At 37.1% G+C, this 27,723-nt stretch overlaps 1 protein-coding gene across 3 annotated transcripts in view; it reads left to right on the forward strand.

The window, feature by feature from the left end:
* Positions 1 to 27,723, forward strand: part of UBR1 (ubiquitin protein ligase E3 component n-recognin 1) — a 75,554-nt gene that overhangs the window by 19,892 nt on the left and 27,939 nt on the right. For 2 of the 3 annotated variants that reach the window (XM_056346299.1, XM_056346301.1), the window contains exons 5-28: positions 795 to 925; positions 5,871 to 6,012; positions 7,621 to 7,683; positions 7,971 to 8,094; positions 10,073 to 10,180; positions 10,608 to 10,696; positions 11,515 to 11,613; positions 12,294 to 12,451; positions 13,065 to 13,164; positions 13,463 to 13,591; positions 14,379 to 14,559; positions 15,528 to 15,589; positions 15,813 to 15,923; positions 16,851 to 16,916; positions 17,081 to 17,182; positions 17,808 to 17,871; positions 18,355 to 18,479; positions 19,390 to 19,442; positions 20,425 to 20,527; positions 21,039 to 21,087; positions 23,084 to 23,238; positions 24,196 to 24,295; positions 25,988 to 26,097; positions 27,368 to 27,460. In XM_056346299.1, the coding sequence (XP_056202274.1) occupies positions 795 to 925; positions 5,871 to 6,012; positions 7,621 to 7,683; positions 7,971 to 8,094; positions 10,073 to 10,180; positions 10,608 to 10,696; positions 11,515 to 11,613; positions 12,294 to 12,451; positions 13,065 to 13,164; positions 13,463 to 13,591; positions 14,379 to 14,559; positions 15,528 to 15,589; positions 15,813 to 15,923; positions 16,851 to 16,916; positions 17,081 to 17,182; positions 17,808 to 17,871; positions 18,355 to 18,479; positions 19,390 to 19,442; positions 20,425 to 20,527; positions 21,039 to 21,087; positions 23,084 to 23,238; positions 24,196 to 24,295; positions 25,988 to 26,097; positions 27,368 to 27,460 (2,517 nt within the window). The remainder of the gene's footprint in view (positions 1 to 794; positions 926 to 5,870; positions 6,013 to 7,620; positions 7,684 to 7,970; positions 8,095 to 10,072; positions 10,181 to 10,607; positions 10,697 to 11,514; positions 11,614 to 12,293; positions 12,452 to 13,064; positions 13,165 to 13,462; positions 13,592 to 14,378; positions 14,560 to 15,527; positions 15,590 to 15,812; positions 15,924 to 16,850; positions 16,917 to 17,080; positions 17,183 to 17,807; positions 17,872 to 18,354; positions 18,480 to 19,389; positions 19,443 to 20,424; positions 20,528 to 21,038; positions 21,088 to 23,083; positions 23,239 to 24,195; positions 24,296 to 25,987; positions 26,098 to 27,367; positions 27,461 to 27,723) is intronic. The other variant, XM_056346300.1, reaches the window with a different exon arrangement.

The raw sequence follows: 27,723 nt of genomic DNA on the forward strand, positions 1-27,723 counted from the left end.
GTTAACATTAATAACATTATATAACATTTCATATATTCATACGCTGGAAGGAAGGAGGTATGGGGAAAAGGTCATCAGGGCCCTTGGATTAAAACTCTCTTTTCACACAATGTCCTTGTCATGTATCTGTGTCTTGTAACTGAATATTGATTGTTTCATTCTTAAGTGTAGATTTGGTAATTATTTTCTTAGCTTATAACTTAAATTGCTCTCCTGTTTACATGCTTATGGAAAGGATTAATAATGCTGTATGGCGTAGACAATTCACTTTGAGTGGATGGGAAATAGATCAGTTCACAGGGATATTTTAAATGATTTCTAGACCTGGGATGGGATCTCTGTGGAGAACAGAATTGAGTTCCTTTAGATGATTCTGTTCAAGGAGAATCATAAGTATTTGACAGAATATTTGGAGAAGAGCAAGCAATGCAGGGGAAGAATTTTGATCTGGCCTGCAAACTTTTGGTATCTTTAGGTGTACAGAAAGCTTTTAACCAGCTTTTTAAAATTTAAGTTTTAAAAATAAATTGAAGCTTCCTAACACATTTGGTGAGGCCTTTTGTCATCTGTTCCTACACAAAAACTGTAAAAAAGGTAGGTGAAACTGTTGGAATACTACTGAGAGCCCTTGGGGTGAAATAATTTTTAAGGGAAGAAATTAGGCGATATTAATTTGCTTGAAAATCATGAAAAGGCTAATTTCGGGCAGTAAATACAGTAATAAGATATTCTACCAACCGTTTTTTCATTTTTTATTTTTTTTTTCCATATTAATGTTATCTCCTGTTTTACAGAATTCTGAATGTCAGTTGAATGAAGAAATTATGGAGCATTCTAGGAGGGTGTTTCCCTCTGTGATAAAATACATTGTAGACATGCTTATATGGGAAGAAGAGAAAGAACTGCCTCCGGAACTCACAGTTAGGTAGGGAGTATTTCCAACTTTCTCTTCAGGGCATTAAAACTGATAATAATTTTGCCTGTGGTATTCTTACAGACATGCAAACATTAGTGCCAAAATTCCTGTAAATAGCACTGTAGCAATTTTGATCTACAGTTATATAGAGGAAAGCTCTTGATACATCATGGGAAAAGTAGTGTGTGACTGTCACTGAGGGAGCTGCTCCGGTGTCAGCCCTGTCCGCAGCAGAGCAGCAGATCTTGGTGCACAGTGGGTCTTCCTGAGGCAGGGAAAAGCCAGTGGAGAGGCCCACCAGGAGCTGACAGCTCTCGTGGGAGATGTTGACAAGTTCTGGGCTTTGCCAGAGTGACCTCCATGCCTATAAAAAGCAGCCTAGGGAGCATAAGTGACCAGGAGTGCTGCAAGCAGTGTGGCATGTCAGGCAGGGCATGGCAGTTTCTGCTGCAGGGCGTGTAGGAAGGGCATAGTCACCCTGCTGGCTCAAGAGGTGAGTTCATTTGGTGGTCATCACCCTCTCAAAAGGAGCTTAGCTATGGTATCCACCCAGTGGAAAGCTGTGTCCTCTGCACTTGCCAGAATTGATGTGGTGACCCAGACAGAGCTCCCACAAAAACATGCAGCCATCTAGGTCTCAGGCTGCAGAGAGTGCCAAGGGCCTTTCACTGGTAACGGATGGCAGCAGTGGGGACAGCTGTGTGAGGTGCGACCAGCTAGATGATTTGCTCAGCCTGGTGGCAGTGCTATGTGAGGAAGTAGAAAGGTTAAGGTGTGTCAGGGAGTCTGAGAAAGAGACCGACCAGTGGAGCCATGCTCTACCCTGCCTGAGACAGAAACAGGAGCAGCCACCAGAAAAAAAAAAAAAAAACAAGATCAAGGGAATACTGTACGCTCCCCCTGCCAGGCTGGAGGCAGTAGCTTAAATGAGAGAAGTGAATGGAGACAAGTCCGCATGCAGGGTGGCAGCTGAAAACCCTCCTTGCCCACCTTGCTTTCCCAGGTGCCTCTGTACAATAGGTATGAGGCTCTGGATGTGGAATGCAGGTCAGTGGATGATGATCTGTCTACACCAGAGGTGTTGCTATGGTCAGTAAGGCCTACCCCACCCCACTCCCCCCCCCCCCCCCCCCCCCATCACAACCACCTCCACAAGGAGGGAAAGACAGGTTATAGTATAGGCAGCTCCCTTCTGAGGGGAACAGAGGGTCTGATACGCTGGACAGACCCTCTTAGGGAAGTCTGATCCCTCCCTGGGGCTTGGGTTAAGAACATAACTAGGAAACTTCCCAGCCTGGTACAGCACTTGGAGTACTACCTGTTACTGCTCTTTCATGTGGCTGGTGATGAAGCTGCAACATGTAGTCCAAGGGTGATCAAGAGACTCAAGGCCTTGGGGTGGTTGATAAGGGACTCTGGAGCACAGGTTATTTTTTCCTCCCCCTCAAGTTGTGGGCAGCAACACTGGAAGAAACAGATGGGTCTAGTCTATTAATAAATGGCTCCGTGGTTGATGTCACTGCTGCAGTTAGGGAGTTTTTGATAATGGGATGACCTATGTGGCACCAGGCTTGCTGGTGTCAGATGGGATTCACCTTTCTTGAAGAGGGTCTTTGATCACAAGCTAGCCGGGCTCTGACAGCTTTAAACTAGGCTTGAAGGGGAATGATACGGGGCTTGCCCGTGAGGAGCTGTGGGATGCCATGCCAAGGTTAGAGGGTCAGGTGCTAGCAAAGGCTCTCAACCTGTTGCTTTGAGACATGCTGGCTACACTGCAGCACACACGTTCAAGTGTCTTACAGTCTTACAGAGATGAGCCAGCAGGTCCTGGGGTAATAGGATCCAACAGGGAAACACCAGTGAAATAGCCCAAAGGAATTAGAGGGCCTTCCTCTAAGAAGGCAACATGGCCAGCAGCCCAGCTGAAGTGCCTCTATGCCAATGCACGCAGTATGGGCAACAAATAGGAGGAGTTGAAAGCCACCATGCTGCTAGAAAGCTACGACCTAACTGCCATTACTGAAACTTGGTGGGATGAATCCCATGACATGGTTACAGGCTTCAGAAGGGATAGGTGAGGAAGGAGGGATGGAGGTGTCCGCCTCTACATCAAGAAGCGGATAGTGTGAATAACTGTGAAGAACAGCCACGAGCAGGTTGAAAGCATAGGGGTAAGAATCAGAGACTGAGGTAACAAAGGGAACCTTGTGGTTGGTGTCTATTACAGGCCACCCAATCAATGGGAGCCTATTGACAAAGCCTTCATACTTGAGGCTCTTGTTATGCTGGGGGACTTCAACCACCTTGACATGTGCTGGAAAAGTAGCATGGCGAGCTGTAGGCAATTCAGGAGACTCCTGGAATGCATTGAGGATAACTCCTTAAGCCAGCCCTACCAGAGGGGATGTGATACTGGACTTGTTGGTCACCAATGCAACTGAGCTAATCAGTGATGTCAAGACTGGAGGCAGCCTGGGCTGCAGTGATCATGCACTGGTGGAATTCGCAGTCCTGAGGGATATGGATCACGTGAAGAGTGAAGTCAGGACCCTGAATTTCAGGAAAGCAGAATTGCAGCTGTCCAAGGAGTTAGCCAATAGGACCCCCTGGGAAACTGTTCTCAGGGACAAGGGAGCAGAACAGAGCTGGCAGATCTTCAAGGATGCTTTCCATAGAATGTAAGAGCTCTCAATCCCCAGGTGTATGAAACCAGGAAAGGAAGGCAAGAGACCAGCATGGATGAGTTGAGACCTGCTGGTCAAACTAAAGGCCAAGAATAAAATGCGCAGGCAGTGGAGGCAGAGACAGGTATCCTGGGAAAAGTATAGGGATGCTGCCCAGTTGTGTAGGGATGGAGTCAGGAAGGCTAAGGTGCAGCTGGAGCTGAACTTGGCAAGGGATGCAAAAAATAGTAAGAAGGGCTTCTACAGATAGGTCAGTCAGAAAAGGAAGGTTAAAGAAAGTGTGACTGTTAACACTTGCCACTGGAAAGTAGCAAACTAGTAACAGTAGATGAGGAGACAGCTGAGGTACTCAACTTTTTTGCCTCCTATTCACTGGCAGTCTCTCTTCCCACACCTTCTGGAGTGGATGGACATGAAGATGGGGGAGCAGAAGCCCTCCCACTCTAAAGGAAGAGCAGGTTTGTGACCACCTGAGGAACCTGAATATACAGAAGTCTATGGGACCTGACCAGATGCATCCCAGAGTCCTGAGGGAATTGGCTGATGTAGTTGCCAAGTGATGCTCCGTGATATTTGGAAAGTCATGGCAGTCAGGTGAAGTCCCTGATGACTGGAAAAAGGGAAACATTGCACCCATTTTAAAAAAAGGTAGAAAGGAGGACCCTTGGAATTACTGACCTGTCACCCTTATGTCTCTTCCTGGGAAGATCATGAAACAGATTCTCCTAGAAGCTACACTATGGCTGACACAGCCCAGCTGGCTTCACCAAGGGGAAGTCCTGCCTGACCCACCTAGGGGCCTTCTATGATGGAGTGGCTATATCAGTGGACAAGGGAAGAGCTATGGATGTCATCTGTCTGGACTTCTGTAAGGCCTTTGACATGGTCCCCCACAACATCTTTCTCAACAAATTGGAGAGATACGGATTTGATGGCTGGACTGTTCAGTGGATGAGGAATTGGTTGGGTGGTAGCATCCACAGGGTAGTGGCCAACAGCTCAATGTCCAGATGGAGACTGGTGACAGGTGGTGTCCCTTAGGGGTCTGTACTGGGACCTGTACTGTTGTAATACCTTGATCAATGACATAGTGGGATTGAGCGTACCTTTGGCAAGTTTGTAGATGACACCAAGCCAAGTGGTGTGGTTGACACACCTGAGGGATAGGATGCCATCCAGAGTGACCTGGACAACCTTGAGAAGTGGGCCTGTGTGAGCCTCATGAGGTTCAGCGAGGGCAAATGCAAGGTCTTGTACTTGGGCCAGGGCAAGCTCTGATAGGAATACAGGCAGAGGAATAAAGGGAGATTGAGAAGAGTGCTGTGGAGAAGAACTTGGGGGTACTGGTGGATGAAAAGCTGGACACCAGCTGACGATGCACGCTTGCAGCCCAGAAGGCTGTATCAAAAGAAGCATGGCCAGCAGGTTGAGGGAGGCAGTTCTGCCCCTCTGCTCCACTCAGATGAGACCCCACCTGGAATGCTGTGTCCAGCTCTGGAGCCCTCAGCACAGAAAAGACATAGATCTGTTGGAGTGGTTCCAGAGAATGTTCACAAAAATGAGCTGAGGGCTGGAACACCTCTCCTACGAGGAAAAGCTGAGAGAGTTGGGTTTTTTCAGCCTGCAGAAGACCCTAGAGAGACCTTATTGTGGCCTTTCAGTACTTAAAGATGGGGACAGATGTGTTAGTAAGGCCTGTTATGATAGGACATGGGGTAATGGTTTTAAACTGAAAGAGGGTAGATTTAGACTAGATAAAGGAAGAAATTTTTTACAATGAAGTTAGTGAAACACTGGAATGGGTTGCCGACACATGTGGTAGATGCCCCATCCCTGGAAACGTTCAAGGTCAGGCCAGATGGGGCTTTAAGCAACCTGATCTAGTTGAAGGTGACCTGCTCATTGCAGGGGGGTTGGAGTAGAGATCCCTTCCAACCCAAACTATTCTGTGATTTAATGAAAACGGAAAATGACTGTTGTGTGTCATGTTAAGAGAAATGGTATCATAAAACAGCAGAGAGAGGAAATAATAATGGAATAATCAAGTAACTTAAAATCTCTTTTGTACTTGGTACAGGGTTTTTGTGGCTTTTTCTGGTATAGATGGTGAAGGATGTGTGTCTTTGACATGAAAAACATGCTTCATTTTCTTCTGTAATTTTTTTTGTTTGACATTTTTCTCAAGCTTGTCAGGTGTTGCTTATATTACATAGGACACTACTTTCAGTTTTATTTTTATTTGTATGCTAATATGTTGGCTTTTTCCCCAGTAGAGAGAAGGTAGACAGCTACTACTGTGTCCTTTTCAATGATGAACATCATTCTTACGATCATGTCATCTATAGCCTGCAAAGGGCACTTGGCTGTGAACTTGGTGAAGCCCAGTTGCATACTACTGCCATAGATAAAGAGGTTAGTGCATTCTGGATATGGGAGAAAGTAACTTTTTAATCATTAAGAAGTACTCCTATAGTCTTTGGATCATAGAATTTTTGTTTCTGGGTGCTGGAGCTTGAGGAGAGAGAGAAAGGCATGTTGCAGAGTAACTGTTAATCAACACTTGCTTCAGGAAAGCTTGTAAACTGTGTTAATTTTCTTCTTCAGAATAAAAACCCACTTTCCTGACAAAGGGAAGAGCTGATTAATCTGAAGTTGCTCCTTGCATGTTTGGCATATTTGCTTTACCTTTTTTTTCTTAGCTGAGATTAATGTTTTATTTTAATAGTATTTGTCTGAAAAATATACAGGTCAGCAATACACATATTCAGTTACATTTCATCAGAAATGTACCTTACGTTTTGCAAGAAGAGATAGAGCTTGTTTTGGCTCTGACTTCATTTGAAACTCTTAAAGCTTCAAATTAAGCAAATGAAACCAGGAAGAATCCATGAAGGAATGCAAGTGAACTTGACAATTCTACTACTTCATTTTTCAAACTAATGTCCTATGTGAAAACCTTACATTAGTAACCTAAACTTTTTCTACACTGGCGGGGGGGGAAGCATGATCAGTTTTTGAACAATCTCAATTGCAACCGTATTTTTTACCTCACTAAAGTACAAGACTTAAGTGTTTGCGTATGGAGAAACTTTGTCTATACCTGTGTATATATTTGTTGTTTCATATGTAAATACATATCTTACTAATATTAGAATCCTTTTTTTAATTTGTAAAAATTGTTTCCGTGTTTCTCTTTGTTTGGGTAATGAAAGTTTAGTTCTGTTTAGTTCATAGTGTCAGTCTTATGTAATTACAAGTCTTGTCCTGCAGTTGCAGGTTTGGTAAAACGTGTATACGTGTGTGCTTAGAGTAAATTGGAAAGGTTTTCATTATGAAGGTTCCTTTTGATTGAAATTAAATTTTAGATCCAGAGTTGATCAGACTTTTCATTTTACAAAGCACCTGCTCCAACACAGGACTGCATGTTATATTGTTTTAACTATAACAGCTCCACAACATACAGCCACTTCCCCTCTTCTTGTGTGCAGTTTTGCTGTGTGGAGAACTTGTTTTGGAAGCCTCAGGTATGCCTCTGAAGTGCTTTGAGTGGAATTTGAGGTCTAAGCTGGACCTAATCTTGGCTTTATCAAACCCACACTTATAATATATCCTGCTATTTTCATATGCAGAAGTAAGAAATAGTAGGAAAGACTGTAGAAAAGCAAATTCAGGATGAGTTGTGCTAGGAAGAAAGTTGATGTGGTTTGTGTTTAAAGTATTCTGCAGAAATTCCTCTCATATGTTTTAATGTGTACATGAGTTTTCCTTATCTAATAATACCTGAGTAAGATACCCAGACTTTACTTTGTTGTTCTGTAGTTAATTTAATTAAAATAGCTTTTTTTCTAAAGATAATTATGTTAATTTTGATTTGCTTCTAGATGTCTAAAAGCATCATGAGTGAGTGATGTTGGTCCCTGGTTTGTTTTTTTATGTATTAAAAAAACCATAATGGGTCAGGCTTGTGACATTTTGGCTTTGCTTTATGTTTGTCTCGTGCTCAATATTTTCTTTAAACAGGGCCGTAGAGCTGTTAAGGCAGGACATTATGCCTCTTGTCAGGAAGCAAAAGAAGAAATCAAGGTAAGTTCCCAATTTTTTTAATTAATTACTGATTAAATATTTTAATAAATATTTATAATTAATACTGAAGACTTACTTCTCTAACTTTCATGCTTTTATGACCTGTCTGAACTTTTTGAAATAAAATTCACATTACCATATTTGGTATAGATAGGTATCTTATCTTGAGAAATAGAACATCAAACTGATTTCTTTTTTTGCTTGGGAGATATAATGGGTGGCGAAGGCAAATATGAAAATTCATGTTACATTTATTTTATGTCTCACAATATTTACCTGACTCCTAGAGGCATTCTGAAAATGTTTCTCAACGACCACTTCATGTGGAGGTTCTGCATGCTGATGTTATGGCTCACCAGAAGTTTGCCTTGCGCCTTGGTTCTTGGCTGAACAAACTCATGAGCTATTCAAGTAAGCATAACTGATTTTTGTTATGATAATGCCATGTCAGTATTTGAATGACTAATTGTCTCAAAAAATGTGTTTAGTAGTGTTATATATGATATTCCCTTATTAAAATATTTCATATTCCTCCTAATAAGTACATTAATAATACGGTAGTACAGGTTCTGATATCCATCAGTATAGTTATGAATAGCAGTACTTCTCTTTTCCTTCTTGCTAAAATACATCTTTCCCTGCTTCCTGGCTGTTCCTCTTAGAAGTTTTACAATCCTTAGTTTCAGCATCCCATGCCCTATGTCAGTGACGATATAGCTTAAAAGCTGCTCTCCCTGGTGCTAGTGGAAAGCTGTAGAACACCTCCATTAGTAAAAGCATACATCCTCTGCTTGAAGTAATTCCCGCTTCAGATTTGATAGCTGTGATTAATTAGACAGGGCCAGTAAAACAAAAGCCTTAGTTCAAGATTTTGTCCAGTAGTGGAAGGTCTATTTTAAGCTTTTGAACATTGCTCTGGTGTTTGATGATACAGTTTTAAACAATACTTCTGAATCAATCTACTTTTGATTGCTATTACTGGGTTTTGTCATACCTGTGTTTTGCCAAACTTAAGCCATTATAGTCTCTTTTCACCGTACAAATATGCATAGATTAAGCTCTGCTCACCACTTCCCCTCCTTCTTGATAAGATAAATCTGTTGGTCTGCTTTAGCCTCTTTTGTAAGCTTGGGTAATAAAGTGAATTTCTTATCTTTTTTCCTGAACGCTTATTCTCTAGTCTTTTCTTCAAAATACATACGTCAGAACTGTACCTTTTTGTAATTTTTTATGAGTTTTAGCTTTCTGTTATTTTCAACCTTGTATTTATTTCACTGATGGTATTTTCTTGCTAGTCTGAGTTCCTCAGTTGTTTTTAATAGGCACAAGTTTTACCTATGTGATTTTTACCTGTGTGGTTTATTTCAGGGTTTCTAGTGAAAGTTCAATTTCTATCCACATTTTTCTTCCTAGATAACTTTTATTATTTTCAATTTTGAGATTCCTCTAAACTCAGCTATTGACTCTGAGTATAGACAAGTCAGTGTCAGTACCTCAGCAAATCCTCACGTTTTTGTGTGTTTAAGCATAATCTTTTTAGCTGATGAGATAAGCTAAAGCTAAAAAGGAGTATTCCATGTTGGGTGTGGCATTTTGGGTTAGGAAATTGTTACAGGTTAACTGATACTTTAATATGTTTTATGAGAGTCTTCAAGCACAAGGATTGAAGTCTAATAATCCTGTCCTTGTTCTTCTAGATTATATATGTAGATGCTTTAAGAGCCTGATGTTCTGTAGTCAGTTGGAATTTTTTTGTGGTCTGGTGGTTCCTGTTCTTATCCTGATTTCGCTTCAAGTGGCAGAACAGGAATAAAGAAGCATTCAATACTATTCATTTCCAGGTTGTCAGGAACTTTCCACTTCACTTTTCCATTTGAAATTAGTCATGTAAGAGCTCATTTTCGAATGTTAGTAACCCATTGATGACTCTGATATGTTGATACTCAAAACTGCTTCTGCAAGTACTGTATTTACTAATAGGTGCAAGGAAATACAAAATACGGTTCTGAAATTCTACAAAAGACTGACTTCCAGGGCCCAAGGTCGGGGCCACTGTAGACTTGCTTAGCCTGTGCATTTCTGTGCTGACATAGTGAACTGTTCTTATGGATCTGCTTTGCAAAGCTGTCTAAATTATTTTAATCTTAAAATCTTCTTCTCCATCACTGGATTTATTAAATGAAGTAGTTAAGAGTAACAGGAAGAAATTAAAGTAGTGTATGTGGGAGTATATTCACTGAGAAAGAACGTTGTTAAATAAGGCACTTCAATTTGAATTATTTCTTTTCTTTTTATTTAACGAACAGAATTCTGTAATTCTCATTATATTGGCTCATATAATTTAATTATCCAAGCATTCTTGTACAAATGAATAGTTTTATCTCTATAGGTGACTTTCGCCAGATCTTTTGTCAGATATGTCTCAAAGAAGAAGCTGGATCTGAAAAGCCATGCTTCATAAGCAAGTTGATGCTGTGGGATGCAAAACTTCATAAAGGTTTGTGTGTCCATGTTGCTATAAACTAAAGAAGCAAATCAATTTCTCATGTGTGTAACAAATGTGTAAAAAGAAGTGCTATGCAAGTGGGGTTGTTTTTAATTATGATTTTTGTACAGCATTTATTTGTATGACTGAGATTCGATATTTTGCCTTTTCTCTCAATTTTTCCTGCTTTATGTATTTTGAAGAATCTTTTCAGAAGATCTAGCCTGATTATGAGTGACTTCATGCTTATTTACCCTGTTTTAAATATGTACCAATAAATGTTAAAAATAGGAAAAAAATAATATTCATATACTTTGTAACCATTTCAAGCCTTTTAATGATTTTTGTTAAATTGTAATTTAATAATCTCTTTCTCTTTTCTACAAAAAGCTGCATCTTAGTGCAATAAAGTGACGTGCACTGTATTGGCTTTTCACAGGGGCAAGGAAGGTTCTTCATGAACTTATCTTCAGTAGTTTTTTCATGGAAATGGAATACAAAAAACATTTTGCTGTGGAATTTGTGAAGGTAAATGGTTATTTGTTTTTTATGCTATGAATTTTACTAGCTTTGTAAAACTTGCTCCAACCCTAGAAATTGTTTCAATATAAATAATGAATTTTCCACAAGCAGAGCTTTAAAAACTAACTCAGCCTTTATAGAGTGTGTTGATTCCAATGCCATGGGTTTGTTCCTTGTAATCATGTAGGTATATGCTCATTTTGAATGACTATTGCTAGCCGCCTGTGTATCTCTTGAAATGACAGATGAACTGCAACTAACTGGTTTGTTTTGGTTGGGTTTTTTTAATTAGATACAGTAGTTAGAAATATACACAACATAAGACCAAGTTTTTTTTGTTTTAGGGTGAGATTTTTTTTTTTTTAATCCTAATAAAGGTGACTGACAATCCATGGTTTTCTCTGGTCGCTTTGTTTCAGTCCAGACTTGAATTACTCATTGTACACATATTTTATAGTCAGCTGTTGAATAACTATTCATACAGTTATCCATGCAACACTGCAGGAGGAAGACTTGTGTTGTAATAACGTAATGTCTTTATTGATCTCTTTTTTACATATTTATTGGGGAAGATTGGTTGTAGGAGACGAAATATTCTGCTTCCAAACTGGCAGAATAGTTAAATTTGTGCTTATCTTCAGTATTGAGTCAGTGGGGCACATATTTAATTGGCTTGATGCATTGAGGATGTTGTGTTGTTTTTGTTGTCTGAACTGCTTCTATTAAAAAGGAAGAAGGACACCAATACGTAACTCTTTCAAATAAAAAAGTGTTTTAAATAAACACTTGTTTTATTTCATTTCCCCAATATTCTCTTTTCTTAGTATTACAAGGCATTGCAAAAAGAATACATCAGTGATGATCATGACAGAGTTCTTTCTGTCACAGCACTCTCAGTTCAGATGTTCACCGTACCTACTCTGGTATGTACAACCTGTCTCCTCTAGAAACATAAAATATTTGAGAATTGCTAGCAGTACCACTTTTGCAGACTGCTGTACTTGGCAGAGAGTCGTTATGCGTTGCTGAGTTGAAAATGATTGTTCAGGTTTGTTGAGGCCGATATGAAAGCACAAGCTTGATTTTATGTGAATATTCATTACAGAAGGTAGAGGAAATGCAAATGAGTTGAAATTTTAGGCAGCATCCTTCTTTGCATTAACTTTGTGTTCTTTTACTGTTGACATTTACCTTCTTATGTAACTTTAAAAACTTGGGGGGAGGGGGCAAAAATGATTAAATGGTGGTTTTTTTGTGTAGCTGAAATATGTTAAATCCTGTGAGAGGGAAAAAGTATACCTCTAGGTTTTAAAGGTTATATATTTCTTGCCTGAAATACTAATATAAAAGTACTTTTCTACGTGATCTTTCCAGAAAAAATAGCATATCTCTTACATTGAAGCTGTCAGAGTGAGAAACCATGTCGACTTGATGGAAACTTGTCTTCATACATAATGAATATTATGGGAGGTTTTGTAGTTTGGACTTTTTAAAAATGCTTGAAATATTTTTCCTTTGAATTCAGTCTTTTTGATTAGAAATTTACTTTGACCATTCTCTTCAACAAAAGTAGGAAGAACATTTTTTAATTTTCTTCTTATAGGCTCGACATCTTATTGAAGAGCAAAATGTAATCACCACCATTACAGAGACACTCCTAGAAGTGCTTCCAGAGTACCTAGACAAAAATGACAAGTTCAACTTCCAAGGTTACAGTCAGGACAAACTGAACCGGGTATATGCAGTAATATATGACCTCAGGTAAGTGTAAAGCTGAGAAGCTAGGGCAATTCTCTAGAAAATTAGCAGTAGGATGAGGTGTTTCAATTCAGGAATCTGATGATAAAACTGCTTTAAAAAAATGCAAACTCCTCAAGAACCACACGTGAAACCTGAATGTTTTATTTTTCAGTGGAAACTTAACATTTTCAAATACCAAAATTATATTCTATAAAGACATTTTTTGGTGATTCTCACTAATATTATTCCATAAAACAATTGCATTAATAAACAAAATATATCTACTGTAAGACAATACAGGTAATTTGGCTTCTATTCATTATCATTCTGGCAAAGCTGTGTAATTCTCATCTGCATAGCGTTTTCCACTCTTACGGGTTCCGCATTACTTCAGTAAACAGAATATGTAAAAGCAAACCACCCCAAATACCTTGGAATCAAAAAAAATCTGTTTATTTCAATTGATGGAGTCGCATCAAGCAACTCTAATGTGTTTAGTAAAAATGTTAAGAGGAGTTTGAGATGGGGAGGGGGATGTAATGTGATGCAATTCATTACTGTAATACAAAGAACAATAAATACAAGCGGAAACGGAAGTTTGAGCAAAAGATGATAGTGTTTTCTTTGGGGACAGGTATGTCTTAGTCAGCAAGCCTACATTATGGACAGACCGTCTGAGGGAGCGGTTCTTAGAAGGATTTATTTCTTTCCTAAGGATTCTAACTTGCATGCAGGTACAACACATTTAAACAATTTCTTTCTAATATGCTGTAATAAACATAGTACAGCATTTCTGTTTGCTCATCTTTTTGTCCATAGCAATATTGTGCATATAAACATGCAATTATGATGGTAAGTTCTTCAATCCATTTGTTGGGTGGGTGTACAGGCAATGTTTATAGAAGTATTCTTCAATTTTAGCTACATGTATCCGAATAACCTATATTTTACTATTTGCTTCCAGAATTTTCTGTTGTTTTAAGCCTGTGTTCGTTGATTTAGCTTGAGTATTTTGTGGCATATCCATTTCAGGGAATGGAGGAGATAAAAAGACAGATTGGTCAGCACATTGAGGTGGACCCTGACTGGGAAGCAGCTATTGCTATACAGATGCAGCTCAAGAACATTCTTTTGATGTTCCAGGAGTGGTGTGCCTGTGATGTAAGTATATCAGTTGTCTGGGATTCTTACACGCGTGCCTTTTGTGAATATTCCTGAGTGCTTTTTAAATAGCAGCTTTTTAAAAAAGCTCACTATTGTTCAATACAGATCTCCACAAAAAATGAGCCTGAAAGAATTAATCTGTGGTGTGAGAAGGAGAGGTGGGATCTCAGGAGAGTATAATCTAGCTGATAAGCCTGCACAGGGTGTCAGGCAGATCATAAAGGAAAATACTTCCCGTAATACTGTCAGGTTTTCAGTTTTTGAAGCATACGGTGTTAATTTTCAATTGCAAAAGTAGACTGCAGAAACTTTGTGCTAATTGAGGAATTGCACTGTTAAGTATTCCTAATCAGTGCTGGAGCTTGTCACTGTGCTGGGGGAAGGGAGGAAATTGTACACAATTTAAAGATATTTTGAAATTGGTTTCTTTTGTTTCTTGTCTTTTTTTTTTTTCACTAGGGAGCGAAAGGATGAACTATAGCAGTTCAGGAGCTTTGTCCCATTTGGGGTACAAACTGCAAACGATTAAAATATCGCATCCTAAATAAGTACATAGATTTTAGAGCATTTGACAGAGCAGCTTTTTTGAACAGAAGCATATTCTTGGTTAGCTTTAGTGGATGCTCCACTGTTCCAGTCCGGTACTTCTCCATATAAGAAACAGAATAGTAATATATTGTGGACTTTAAGTAACTGTTTATGCCATCAGAAAAAAAAAGTGAGGAATTTCAGTGCATATATATGATTTTTAAATACAGTGCTATGCATTTATTTTAAATTCTAGGAAGAGCTGTTGCTGAAGGCCTACAGTGAATGTCATAAAGCTGTGATGAGGTGCAGCACAAATGGCCGCTCACGGGAAAAAACAGTGTTTCACTTGTGTGGCCATACTCTGGAGAGCAGACCTTACAGAGTGTCTGCAGATCCTGTCAGCATACATTTACCACTGTCTAGGACTCTTGCTGGTAGGTGGTGTGTTTTGTTTTGATTCATGTTTGAATTACCTTTATCACCCATCTCGATTTCTTTATTCTAGAAACCATTTAGATGAAGTGCTTCATGGATCAGTCACTGTCAGACTTTCTGACATTCTCATGATCAGGCAACGCTGTTCCCCACATGTCCCACTAAAGGAAGGTTTTCCTCAAAAAAAAAAAAAAAATAAAAAAATTGCCATGGAAGTTGGAGGTCATTTTTTAAACAGGAGAGAGATAAGAAAGTCAGATGAGAAGGAAAAAGTTCCATGTTTTAATGAGATCTTCAGTTTTCTCTGGACTATTTCTATTTATGTTACTGTGTTTCTGTTTCTACCTGTTCTGCCTAAATGAATGTTCATTATTACTGTATCTCAAATCTGTTTTCCTGCTACCTGTATCTTAGGACTGTTAAAATGCTCCTCCTAAAAGACATATGTTTGTAGCATGCCAGGACAGATTTCCAGTCCGTATTCAATGGTTTACAGCAGTGGGGGATCGCTGCTTTTTGTAGAATACAAATGAAATCATACGCTATTATTAAGCTGTATATTCTTTATCACATCATTTGATGCCAGGATACCATCTGTTAAGCCTTGTAATCCTGAAATTCAGTTATTACTGACATATGATTTAGATGTGAAATGAAAATTTTGCTAGTACTACTTAGCATCTCAATTTAAATAGTTTTAATGGATTCATTAAATGAATAGATTTATTCATAAAATAATGGATTGTAAGATGGGTAAGAACTGTTGTCATAATGTAATAGATCTTCTATCTTAAAATAAAAAGAAAAAGAAAATTAAAAAGCAAGTCACAAGTCTTTCCTACATAAACAACTTTTTTTCTGTAATTCTCTGGGTTGTAGATGATTTAGCTAACATTTAGAATGGGTTGGAGGAGAAACTTTACTAATTTTGATTTATTTTCTGGTTTTCTTCCTGTTGGTTTTGTAGGTCTTCACGTACGATTAAGCAAGACTGGAACCATCTCAAGACTGCATGAGTTTGTTTCTCCTGTAAGTTGGCTTCTTCCCTCCCTTCCTTCCCCCCAGCCCCCGAGTGTTTGTGATTTATACTCTGGGAATGAGAAATCCTAAAATTTTATCCTGTAATTTTCATGGCACACACACAAGTTAATTAGCAACTGTCAGTATGTCTTTGTTCATTAGGACTTACACTTTAAAAATCACTGACAGACTCATTATTGCTTGATTTTTCTTTTCCTTTTTTAAATTTTAGGAAGAATTTCAAGTGGAATTGCTAGTAGAATATCCTTTGCGATGTCTTGTCTTGGTTGCTCAGGTTTCTGCAGAGATGTGGAGAAGGAATGGGCTCTCACTGATAAGCCAGGTATTCTTATAATTTTCAGTAGTGAATTGGTCAGTCCTGTTGATGTATGCAAGTGTTTCTCAGTAATGCTCCCAGTGGTGGTTTCATCCGGTGCATAAAAAGGTCATGGGGGTCATTCTCACACTGAATAGAAAGGTTTCTAGGTCGGAGTTTAGATGACTTGGTTTTATTTCCAGCTTTATCAGTGGCTTGTCTCCCCATATTACACAAATATTTTCATCTTTCTTATGACTCTTTCTGACTCTGTGAAATGGTGTTTGTTACTGACATCTACTGGTAAACTACTTGCAGATCTTAGGAAGAAATCACTGCATAAATACTGTTAGTACTGTTGCTTATAAGAAAATGTTAGAAGAATCTCTCAGTTTATGGTAGTCATATGCAAAAGTTAAATCGATGTAAACTCATACTAAACTTTTCAGTGCAATATAACTGGATATAACAAACATTTTATAATACTTGCGGGCTTTTTTGTTGCAAGAGTGAAGGTAAAAGGAAGAGTCTGCCCTAAAGTACTTGTATTTTGCCTGCTTTGGCTTCACTTGTTTTTTTCTTTTGGCAGAAGTTCTCTGAGTTTCCCTTTCACAGGACCCTTTGCTGCAATCAAAGTAAATACTGCTACCCCCCTGTAGAGTTGTATCTCTGACAACTGGGGTACGAGAAGGAGGATATTTTGACTTTAATCAGTAGCAGCCATTAGAATTATGTTGTCTTGGGTGGCGGTATGAAAAAGTACAGCATAGACTTTCTCTGGATAAGTGAAAAAACATTTTTAACTTCCATCGAAGTACATATTTGTTTTGAAAGAAGCATGAGACTTTGCCTTAATAGAGGTGCTGTACAGTTTAAAAAAGCTTCAGTCATTAATCGGTATGCATTTGATAGTGTATTACTTCTCTACTTCAATTTTGTTTTCCTCTTTCTCAGGTATTCTATTATCAAGATGTTAAATGCAGAGAAGAGATGTATGATAAAGACATCATCATGCTCCAGGTATAATGTTCTGAATTGTTGCTTGCTTGACTCAAAATTGTCATGGAATTCCTTTGAACTAGATTTGTATGATTGTAAACATTTTTCTTGGTAAAGTATTTTTCATAATTAATGAAGAACTGTAGTAGTAACTGATATTAATATTAGTTTGGGTTTTTTGATAGATAGGTGCATCCCTTATGGATCCAAACCAGTTCCTCCTGCTGATATTGCAGAGATATGAGCTTGCTGATGCTTTCAAAAAGATCAAGCCCACCAAAGATCAGGTAAGTGCCAAGTGTTTCTGCTGATTAATTTTTTTGCTTTGAATTTACGGAACATTAATAAGAAAAACTAGCTACTGGTGATAACTGCATTTTTATGACCACACTAAAAGTCAGTCAACACAGGATCTAGTTGTTAGATAACTGATTTGAAATCAGAATTTGTAGGAGTTAATTTTAAATTAACAGGTTTTGCCCTCTTTGACCTTTATTTCATAGGGCATCTACCAAATTCCATGTAAATTACTTAGCTATAAAATTTCTATGTCTCTTAAGCCATATTATGTATTCTTGCTTTGGCTGGAAGTTCCTTGGATTGTTGTGCTACTTCTTGAGGCTTGAACTTTCATAAAATCCTTTATCTGGGATACTCTTTTAGCTGTCACTTCTTTTCCTGCGTGTGAATCTTGCAGTTCCATTGTGGAATAGTATTTCCTCTACAAGCACAGACATTTTCCCAACTTGTTAGAATGGAGTTTTCTTCTTACATTATGGTGCTTTGGCAAAGTAGTGCATCTGAAGGCTGAGCTCCGTGTTGTTTGATGGATTTTCCTGCTTGGTGTTGTTCGTTTGGTTGGTTTTTTGGTGTTTGTTTTGCTTTTTTAAATGATTTCTCTAACTCTTGTAGGATTTGATCAAACAATGTAATGTGTTAATAGAAGAGATGCTACAGATTCTCATCTACGTTGTGGGTAAGTTTCATTTCTCTCTGTTGAAGTATTGGGTTATTACAGTTTGACAAAATAGGCTTAATGACTTTGTTTAACATAGGTGGTATGGAGAGCAGTATGCCTATTTTAAATAGATTGTTCAGTAACACAAGTATTTGTCAGCCAGAATCAATAGGGGTTGCATAGTGAAAAAAGCTGTTAAGTAACTTCATAATTGACTATTAAAGTAGCATAAGAAGAGATAACTCCCATGTCGACCGATTTTCTTAGGAAGCTAGGCTAAAAAACATTTTTCTTCTCAAGACATTTGGGGTTAGGTTTCTGGCAAATGCAAGCTTTAACTATGAAATACCTCAGCAATAGCATTACCTCTGGTTAGGTTTCTGGCAAATGCAAGCTTATACTATGAAATACCTCAGCAATAGCATTACCTCTAAGCAGAATTCAGAATTGCTTTGTAACTGTCATGTTTGCTGTTCTTCTCCTTTTGATTCACTCTGGTAGGGGAAAGATATGTGCCTGGAGTGAGTAATGTGACAAAAGAAGATGTTATTATGAGAGAAATTATCCATCTGTTATGTATTGAACCAATGGCTCACAGTGCAATTACCAAGTCCTTGCCTGAAAATGTGAGTCCTGGTTTATTTTTTTCCTGTTAATTTACTTTTTCTTGTTTTATGTCTTTTTCTTCTTTAGCTTCCATATCTTTATATGGAAGCATTTTATTTCTGTTATAAAGCTCAGTTGTTGGTTTCAGAATTACAAAATGGCATGACAAAGGGTCTTACACACCTTACTGATTTAAAGGTAGATGTCATAGATTTGAGTATGGTACAATCTGAAAAGGCTTGTATGGAGATTGTGGGTTTTGATGAAGAGGTAGAATTTTTTAGGATATTCAGCTGTAGTTCTCCTAGATTGAAAAAGAAAAGTTTAAAAATTATTTTCTCTTTTGGCCCTGTAGGACCATGCAGTTGGATTCCACTCTGCCCTGTGTACCATCAATAAATTTGATCCTGTAATTTTGATCACTTAAACCTGTACAGATCCATTGGAAGTCAAATATTCTACAGGTCTATTTGAAAGCACGGATTTTCCTGCCATTATATTCCAACTTTTCAAAATTCAAGCAAAGGAGAGGGATGTGGATTAGGTTTTATAACCTGTGCAAGTTTTCAGGCCTGGCAATCGATGCAAACCCCCCTCAGTTTTATTGTAAATTAAATAGCCTGGAATACTGTTTTAAAAGACTAAAACTCTGTTTTCCCCTTCATTGAGGTTGGGTAAGACACGGCTTTGTTTCTGGAGATCACTCTTACAAATGAAATTTTACATGATTAAATGATAGTATTCTCTTTGACATGTTACAAGGAAGTACCAATTATGAATATCTGCTTTCTGAATAACAGTGGGCAAAATATATTAATTCATGAATTAGAGAACTGATCTAAATCTGTATGTCTATTTTTGTTACACCTAGCATAATACTGAAGATATTTGAATCATTATGTATTTATCCCAAACTAAATTTTTTACCAGGAGAACAATGAAACTGGCTTGGAGAAAGTAATTGATAAAGTGGCTACATTTAAGTAAGTTTTTAATATTGTTTTATAAGTCTTGAACATGAAATAATTCTGTTACATTATATGGGTTAAACAAACTGCACTGCACAGTATCTGTTCAGCTAATATTTGCTGTCTTGGAAATACGTATGCTTTCAAATATACATAGGAAAGAAAAGCTTATGGAATATCCAAACCTGCTGCTGCTCTCTTTTTGCCCTTGTCAGTCTTCAAATTCAGCTTGAGGGAGTCTCAGGAGTTTAGTAACCTCAAATCCTAGTGGGCAAGTCTTAAAAAGTTAATTTTGTGTCAAAGGTGGCTGGAACTGTAACAGGTCATTGTACCTTTGACAGTCCCCACCTAATCATTGGTTTAGAAGTTAATTAGTTGCTAACTTGCTGTAACTTTCAGATGGGAGTTATTTTTTTTTAATATATATAGAACAACCGATTGTAGCAGTTGAGAAAAAGTAGTTCAAATGTCTGCTATTTTTGTCACAAAAATGTCTTTTAATTATTTTAGTATACCTTATTTGAAATTTCATGTGTTTCGCTTGTGTGTGTTTAATCAAGGGCAGCTATAGGTGTAAGTGGGAATTTTGCTTTGGGAATTGTATGGAAGGTTCAAAAAAATCTCACTAGCTGGAAAGTTCATATTACTCGTTTTGTATCTTGGTTAAAAAAGTAATTTTCTTTTTACAGTAACATCCAATGTCTGAAATTCTAAGCCATGAAGTTAAAAAGAATTTACCTGTCAGAGGCTATGTGGTGTGCTGTAGCTGGTGTAGACTAGAAACATTTTGCTTTTGGGTAGGATTTACAGAAGTAAGCAGTCTTGAAAGACTGATTGCTGTACTCACTCTGTGCTTTTAAGTTAATGAAGCAACCATCACTATTCCATTTCTTACTAGCACTTCCTTAGAGAATAAATTGTCACTGGTGTGTTTACATTTAAATATGTGCTGAACATAAATTATTAATCTGTATATCATGAAATATTTCTCTGTAAGGAAACCAGGTGTGTCTGGCCATGGAGTTTATGAACTGAAAGATGAGTGCTTGAAGGAATTCAATATGTTCTTTTATCACTATACTAAGACCCAGCACAGCAAGGTGAGCAGTGTAAGATTCACTCTCAAAGGTTAAAAAATAGTACATATCAACATCTAAAGAAGTTTGTTCAATCAAAGGAATTAATGGTGTTTAAAGAAACTGATTCAGTAAAGAGCATATGCAGCTAACTTCAAAACCAAACCTCTAATGAAGTTCAAATTGTTAATACAAATTCATGTGGGTGGTTTGCATTAGTGTTGTCACTAAAGTGACTTCTGTGTTAACTCTGTTAACTGTTTATGCTAAAGAACAAAGTATGATATCTCTTTGAACTGGAAAACCCCAAATTTATCTTTTGTAATTCATGCTGAGGAAGCAAGTATGTCCAATTGTTTTATCTGCTACTAATTGAAATAAAATGCAGTGTTGTTAAACAGATTTCAGACAAGATTCTAGTTAAATGACCAAGTATTGATTATGTATCTTCCCACATTTCCAGTTTAGGATTTCTAATTGCTTCATTCTGTACTTCTGTAGAAGTACTGATGTAACAACACTACTTTTTCTGTAGGCTGAGCATACACAAAAGAAAAGAAGAAAACAAGAAAACAGAGATGAAGGTAAAAATTTGAAACTGATGACTCAACAAATGTGATAAGTCAGTAGTGTATGTAGTTGTGCATATAAAATGAGCTGTGGGAAATGTGACTTAATTGTGGATAGTTGAGTTCATATTGTTCGTTGTGATGTGTAGTAATTGTAATTAACTGCTGTTAGCTTTTATCTTCCCCCACCCCCCTTTTTTTTTTTTTTAACAAAGATAGAGATTTTGGAATTTTTAGTTTAATTTCCATGTAGACAAACATGGCATAGTATCCATTGACAAAATTAACATCTTGAAGTTTCTATGGAGGAGTAACTAGGAGGCAAAAGTTTATTTTTAGTTAGTGCAGTGTTGAGACATAATAATGTCATGTAGAGAAGGCTGCCACAGGAACTAGTGCTCGTATCCATTCTGTAAGTAGCTTGAGACTTAGGTTTTATAAATCAAAATTTTATTTTTTAGAAGCTACAAATACGTGTAACAGTAAACCCCCGTGTTTCTGTCGTAACACAAGTATGTTTTCCTTTTGAGTTTACTGTTACCTATTTAAGTCATGAGCATTAATTGAGTTGATTTGAGGAAGACTTTGTAAGCTGAATGAATAAGTACAGTGAACAATTTAATAAAATCAGCTATCACCTGCTTTTTTAAGTTGCAACAGATAAAAGTATTTTTCTTTTCCCAGATTGCCCTTCCAGTTGAATACCTTAATCTTTACTTCCTAATCTGAAGTATATTTTGATTTTTGTGTACTATCAGGGGAACTACAGCATTTCATACCCAAGATGACTAAAATTCATTCTGAGTAAATTTTATTTGCTTTGGGTTCCTTTCACTTGAAAAAATGGAACTGAAGAAGAATTAATTGGTATTGTCATTTAGGAGGGACACAAATAAATCAGGAATCAGATTCTCTTTGGAAAAAAATGTAATTTCCCTCGGTTTAAAGTAACTCGGAATATGACAGCTGGAAAAAAAAAAAGGGAAAAAATATCTCTGGATTACTTTTGGTTTCTTTCTCCACTTCTTGTTTTATACAGTTGTCACGTTTTCATTAGTAACTTTTCAATGTTCTGCACCGTCCGTCCCCCCCCCTTCACTTCAGCAGCTCTAAAATGTTAGCAAGGATGTTTATTTTGTGGAACTTTAAATGCAAATACTGTGTCAGAAACTCACATTCATGTAATCAGTCAGTACAGCTCCAAAATACAAAGATAACTTTATATTAATGTGTGTTCCCCTGAGGCTACCCGTTTCGTTGCTTATACTTTGTGCATATGCTTTTGTGTAGCTGTGTTGTCTTTGTCAGTAAGTTTTTATAATTCATTTAGTCTAAATTGTCAAAAGATTGATGGTTTCAGAGACACTGTGTTCATAGAAGTTTTCAGAAAAGAGGCATCCAGGTACCAAGAGAAGGCTTAAGTCAATGCTTCCAGTTAGGGAAAGGTTGCAGCATTAATTGAGCTGCTGTTAGTAGCTGCCAAGATTCCAGGTGGCTTCTGGGTGAGATACCACATCACACAGTTTCAATATTAGCTCAGAAAATGTACTTAGAAATTATTGGGATGGCCCAGTAGCAGGAAGAATTTAAACATCCAGCCACATTAAGCATGGGACACTGTAATGTGAGACATCACACTCTGGAAGATCCACTGCTCACTGTTCTTTAACTACTTAAAAACTTGATATCTGATGCAAAACACAAACACTATGTTTATTAGTGATACATAAATAAGGCAGTGTAAAAAATTAAATATTTGCATTTACAGATAAAATTAAACACTTCTGATCGATTGTTTAGCTTAGCTTGCATGTGTTTTATAAGAACTTACTAAAAGTACTTAGTTTTGCTAAAGATAAAAGCTGACTTAGGCAAACAATTGTGTTTGAGCGTGGTTTTATTAAAAGTCCATTTGTCCTTTCACTGGGATACGTGTGTTTGCTCTCTGCTTTTTGCCTGCAACCTTTGAGGTGCCAGTTTGTTAATATATTTGCGCATGTCTGTTTTCTAGCATTGCCACCACCACCTCCTCCAGACTTCTGTCCTGCATTCAGCAATGTGGTGAGGATTCTGAACTGTGATGTTATGATGCACATACTGCGGACTGTTCTTCAGAGAGCAGTAGAACTGGAGACCCACTTGTGGACCGAGGCTATGATCCAAATGGTATGGTTGGCTTTGGTCTTCTTCCTATGGTCATTCCTGTGTTGACCATGTTTGCTTATGATGAGATCAAAATGTGTAAAGATGAACTTTAAATTGGAATGGTAAGAACTTACTTTTTGTCCCCAAACATCTTTTCATAAATGTTACCAAGAAAGAAAATATTTCTAATTATTTACCTCCACTGTAAAATAGATAAGTGAAATGCAATAATATCTAAATTGGGAATATTCTTCAGTTTTCTACTTTGCTTTCCCCTCTGTGTTGCCTCATCACTGAAGCTGTTTCAATACGTAATTCTCCTTACTTCATCTTTTTCTTGAAACTTCGTATGCAAATAAGTAACCCTTTAATCACCTTAAAAAAATTGGAGTTGCTTCATCTTGTAAGCTGCAGAGTCTCCAAATAAGTAAATGTCTTCGGGGCCTTAGCCATGAAATAATAAAATTTTGGAAGTATTTAGACATTGGATTTTACCACAGTGACTTTATGCTTTAAGAAAAAAGGAATTACTGATGTTGTGAAGTTCTTTTTGTGGGTGCTTTTTTTTTTGTTTTGTTTTTTTAAGTATTTATAGGATTAGGACCTGAAGTTACAAACTGATTGAATTAATCAGTTCTGTTAATTAAAGTGTCTAGATTATTTAATCACTTTGACTTACCTGCTAATCGTTGGATTATGGAAATAACCAAAGATTTTGCTGATAAGAATTTATTACAAGATTCATATGTTACTAATGTAAAGCGTGTGCAAATTTATTAGGTTTAGTGCAAGTAATATGCAGGAAAATTATATTGTGAGTTGTGATTTCACTGTCCACGTACAATCTCAGCACTTTTTCTCATTTCTGTGTTTTGTCATGGATATAATCAGCATATAGTACAGAACTATACTAAACATATTAATTTTATATGCTGTTTTTCCAGACATCTAACAGTGAATGATACTTACTTTTTTTAGGTGCTTCATCTCCTTTCTTTAGGGTTATTAGAAGAGAAGCAGCAGTTACAGAAGTCTCCAGAAGAGGAAGTAACCTTTGATTTTTATCACAAAGCAACACGTATGTTTCATTTTCTTTAAAAGAGCGAAGTATATTAGGCAAATGTGATTTTGTGAGGACAAAAATAGAGTAGAAGAAAGTGTTTGGTGATTTTTAGATAGAAAGGATTTACTTTTTGCTGTAGAATTAAAACATGATAAAATAAGTATTTTAAATAATGAAGAAACCATGTTTGGACTAGCTTCCTGTTTTCTTGGTTGCCAGATATGTTGAAAAGAGGGTGTGCTTCTCTTTCTGGAAGAGAAAAGGAAAAGTAATAGTAGTGTTACATAACTGAAAGTGGTTCTTCCTTGACAAGAACATGATTGAAATGGGAGCTAAGAACTTGAGAAATGACAGTGGATTTAAGTGAACTGTCACCATCTTTTTTACTCCTGAGCTGTACAATTACTGATTTACCTGCAAGTTAGTTTTTTACTATGGTACTGGTAATAGAAGCAAAAGTTAGTGGCTGTGAAGCCACTTGAATACTTTTTTTCTTTCTTTACTTTTCCAAATCCCTACAGAGCACTTCGTAATCTTACATTCGAGACTAGTGAGTGTGAGCTGGAATCTACATTTTCCAAATAATCTTATCTAGAGTTTCTGCTTCACTGTGTAAGAATAAATAATAAAGATTCCATTATCAAGCTAGACATAATTGTCACTTCAGAGGTGAAACAGAGATGAGGAATGTGAAGTAAAATTATAGAATCATAGGATTACGTAGATTGAAAAAGACCTTTAAGGTCATAGTCCAATCATTAACCTAGTACTGGCAAGTCCACCACTAAGCACCACATTTGTGTTGTAAGCACCACATTTACACTTGTTTTAAATACCTCCTAGGTAAATAAATACATAAAGCTGCTGAACTGCCTTTCTTTAGTTTTTCAAAAATGTTGTGTAAACAGGTGTTACTGAGTTTGAAAAGCACTCCCATTTCACTTTTTTTATTTTTGATTTTTTTCTTACTGTTGAGCAACAAGAATTGTTATCGTCACACTGAATGTATTTCTGTTTAAGAAGCTTCATGTCGACTACAGGAATACACTAAAAGGAATTACAATTGAGACATTACAGAATTGTTTGCCAGCTTTAGTTTTGCATAACCAGACAAACAAAAGCCCCGTTTATACATAAGGCATGCAAAAATAATCAGTATTTTTGTAAGAAAACTCTTATTGAGAAGTGATTTAAAACTCCAATGCTATTTAAATGTTTGTCTCTCTTCTAAAAACATGCAAATTAATTTCAAATGGGAAGTGCTGCAAAAGAAATGCAATGGCAGAGAATGGTGTCAATTTTAAATCATGTTAGAGAATGGCCTAGGTGTGAAGAAGCAAATAATTACTGTAATTATAATATTTTTTGTGATAGAAATAGACTTGTGCACTGAGCTGTTAGCAAACTTATGTAAACTATGACATCTTTACAACTTCTATTTGAAGCAAAAGGCAATTTTGGTTTTGTCTGTACTTCTGGAAGGAGCAAAAATGATTGATCTACGAGGGGTGAAGAAGGATTATACTATGTTTAAGTGAAATAAACAGATGAAATTAAAACAGAAATGTAACTACACAGATTGTATTCATGTTTGTATTACGTAATTAGCAATGTTTTAAGGCATTTCCATAGTTACAAATACATTGAAATGCTGAGGTTTTTTCCCCTCAAGACCCATGCTTTTCTGTTGTTCTTTACTTTGTAAAGGAATGGGAAGCTCAGCCTTGAATGCTGTGAACGTGTTAATGCTTTTGGAAAAATTAAAGAGAGTTCCTCAGTTAGAGGCACAGAAGGACACAGTCAATTGGATACTGCAGGTACACAAGGGGGGAGATAGGAATGATCTCGGTTTAGTAATTTAGGAGACTTTCATTGAAGAAGCGATGATTCCTGCACATAACCCAGTGTTTACAGCTGCAGTGATTTCTTGAGAAGCTTAATCTGATGGAACATTTTTTCCCCAGATGAGATGGTCTATTGAATACTGTGTTAATGTGTCCATTTTACTTGCTATTGCTACTTTCAAGTATTGGGTCAATTTTTGCTTAGACAACTCATTCCGGTAATGATATTTTTAATGCATAAACTTTATTCCTCATATGCTGCAAAATAACAGCAAGTGATAAGTAAAACTTACATTAATTGGGAAAGCATTTTAGAGGCTGCTTGTAGTAAGACTTGAGTCATGTGGATGTGACTAATGGCCACATTGTACGTTTGGCCTGTGGATTTTTTCCATCCAACTGCTTGCCATTACCCAGTAAGAGAAGGGAAAAACCTCTGGAGCTGTGACACCTTCTCCAGTGTAGGAGGCTGCTGCTTCTGCTTAGCAGTAATACTGCTGTGCTGTTGCATTTTGGGCTTCCTGGTTTAGGTGGCAAATGTAGAAGACGGTGCTCTTGGAAAAGAGAGTAAGAATCCATAGTAGGGTTCCAAAATTATCCTCAGCTACTAACATTGGACTACCCTCGTACATTAGGGAGGCAGGTTTGAAAATTTTTTTGGAGAAGTTATTCCTCTAAAATTCTAAGGGCAAAAGTAAAAGTGTACTAAGTACATGTAATTTTTTAATTATATGTATAGTAAATGTAGGATATTTAATATTACCCAGACTTCAAGATGCTTGTTAAAGATAGCTGGAGAAAGTAGTAAATTAAAATTGAAGGCTCAGTTTTAGCTAATTGGACACATGCTAGAAAGCTTTCTTGATGTTCCAGATGTATAGGTGTTTGCATGATTTCAGTGACGATTTCCATGAGGTGATCCACATCTCACCTATTTGAAATAAGCTAGCAGCCTCTATCCATGTTTCTAATGTATGGAATCTTCAGCTGTTTAGCAGAATTAGTGCCAGAAGACTGAAAAATTGGGAAGAATTATACTTCCCTTCACATTGAGCAGTGCTCGTCAGGTTTAGGATACAGACACAGCAGTGTTACAGGATGCACATTACGGTCTGTTAGACGTTTTTGTTATTTAGGAGTATGGCAGTTGGCTTCATCCATATCAAAATCTGAAAATAATGTGAAACAAAGTATCAGGATCTTTAATCAGTTTTATTTTTAACATCTAAGTTTCTATTCCTAGATGTTTGAGACAGTGAAAAGAATGAGAGAAAAATCCAGTGTGACAACAGTAGTAGCAGCTACATCAGGCTCAGAAGCTACAAAAGGTGATGAGGTAATAACAAAAAAACCATGTTCTATGGAAGCCTTGCATTTAATGTTTTGAATGGCTGTTTTCAAAAAGTTGCCTAAATTTATTGCTACCTTAAATGACAGTTTTATAAATATTAATTTCTGATACATTGCCTAAAAATAGGATTAATAATTTTAATTAATGAAATTTACGCTAAGCACGTTTCATGGAATTATCAACAGCTAATGTGGTTTTGGTTGTACTTCCAAATTAAGTGAAACAACGGAGGGGGGTGAAGAAGTAAT

This window comes from Falco biarmicus, chromosome 7 (genome assembly GCF_023638135.1).
Source record: "Falco biarmicus isolate bFalBia1 chromosome 7, bFalBia1.pri, whole genome shotgun sequence".
Classification (NCBI taxonomy): Eukaryota; Metazoa; Chordata; class Aves; order Falconiformes; family Falconidae; genus Falco; species Falco biarmicus.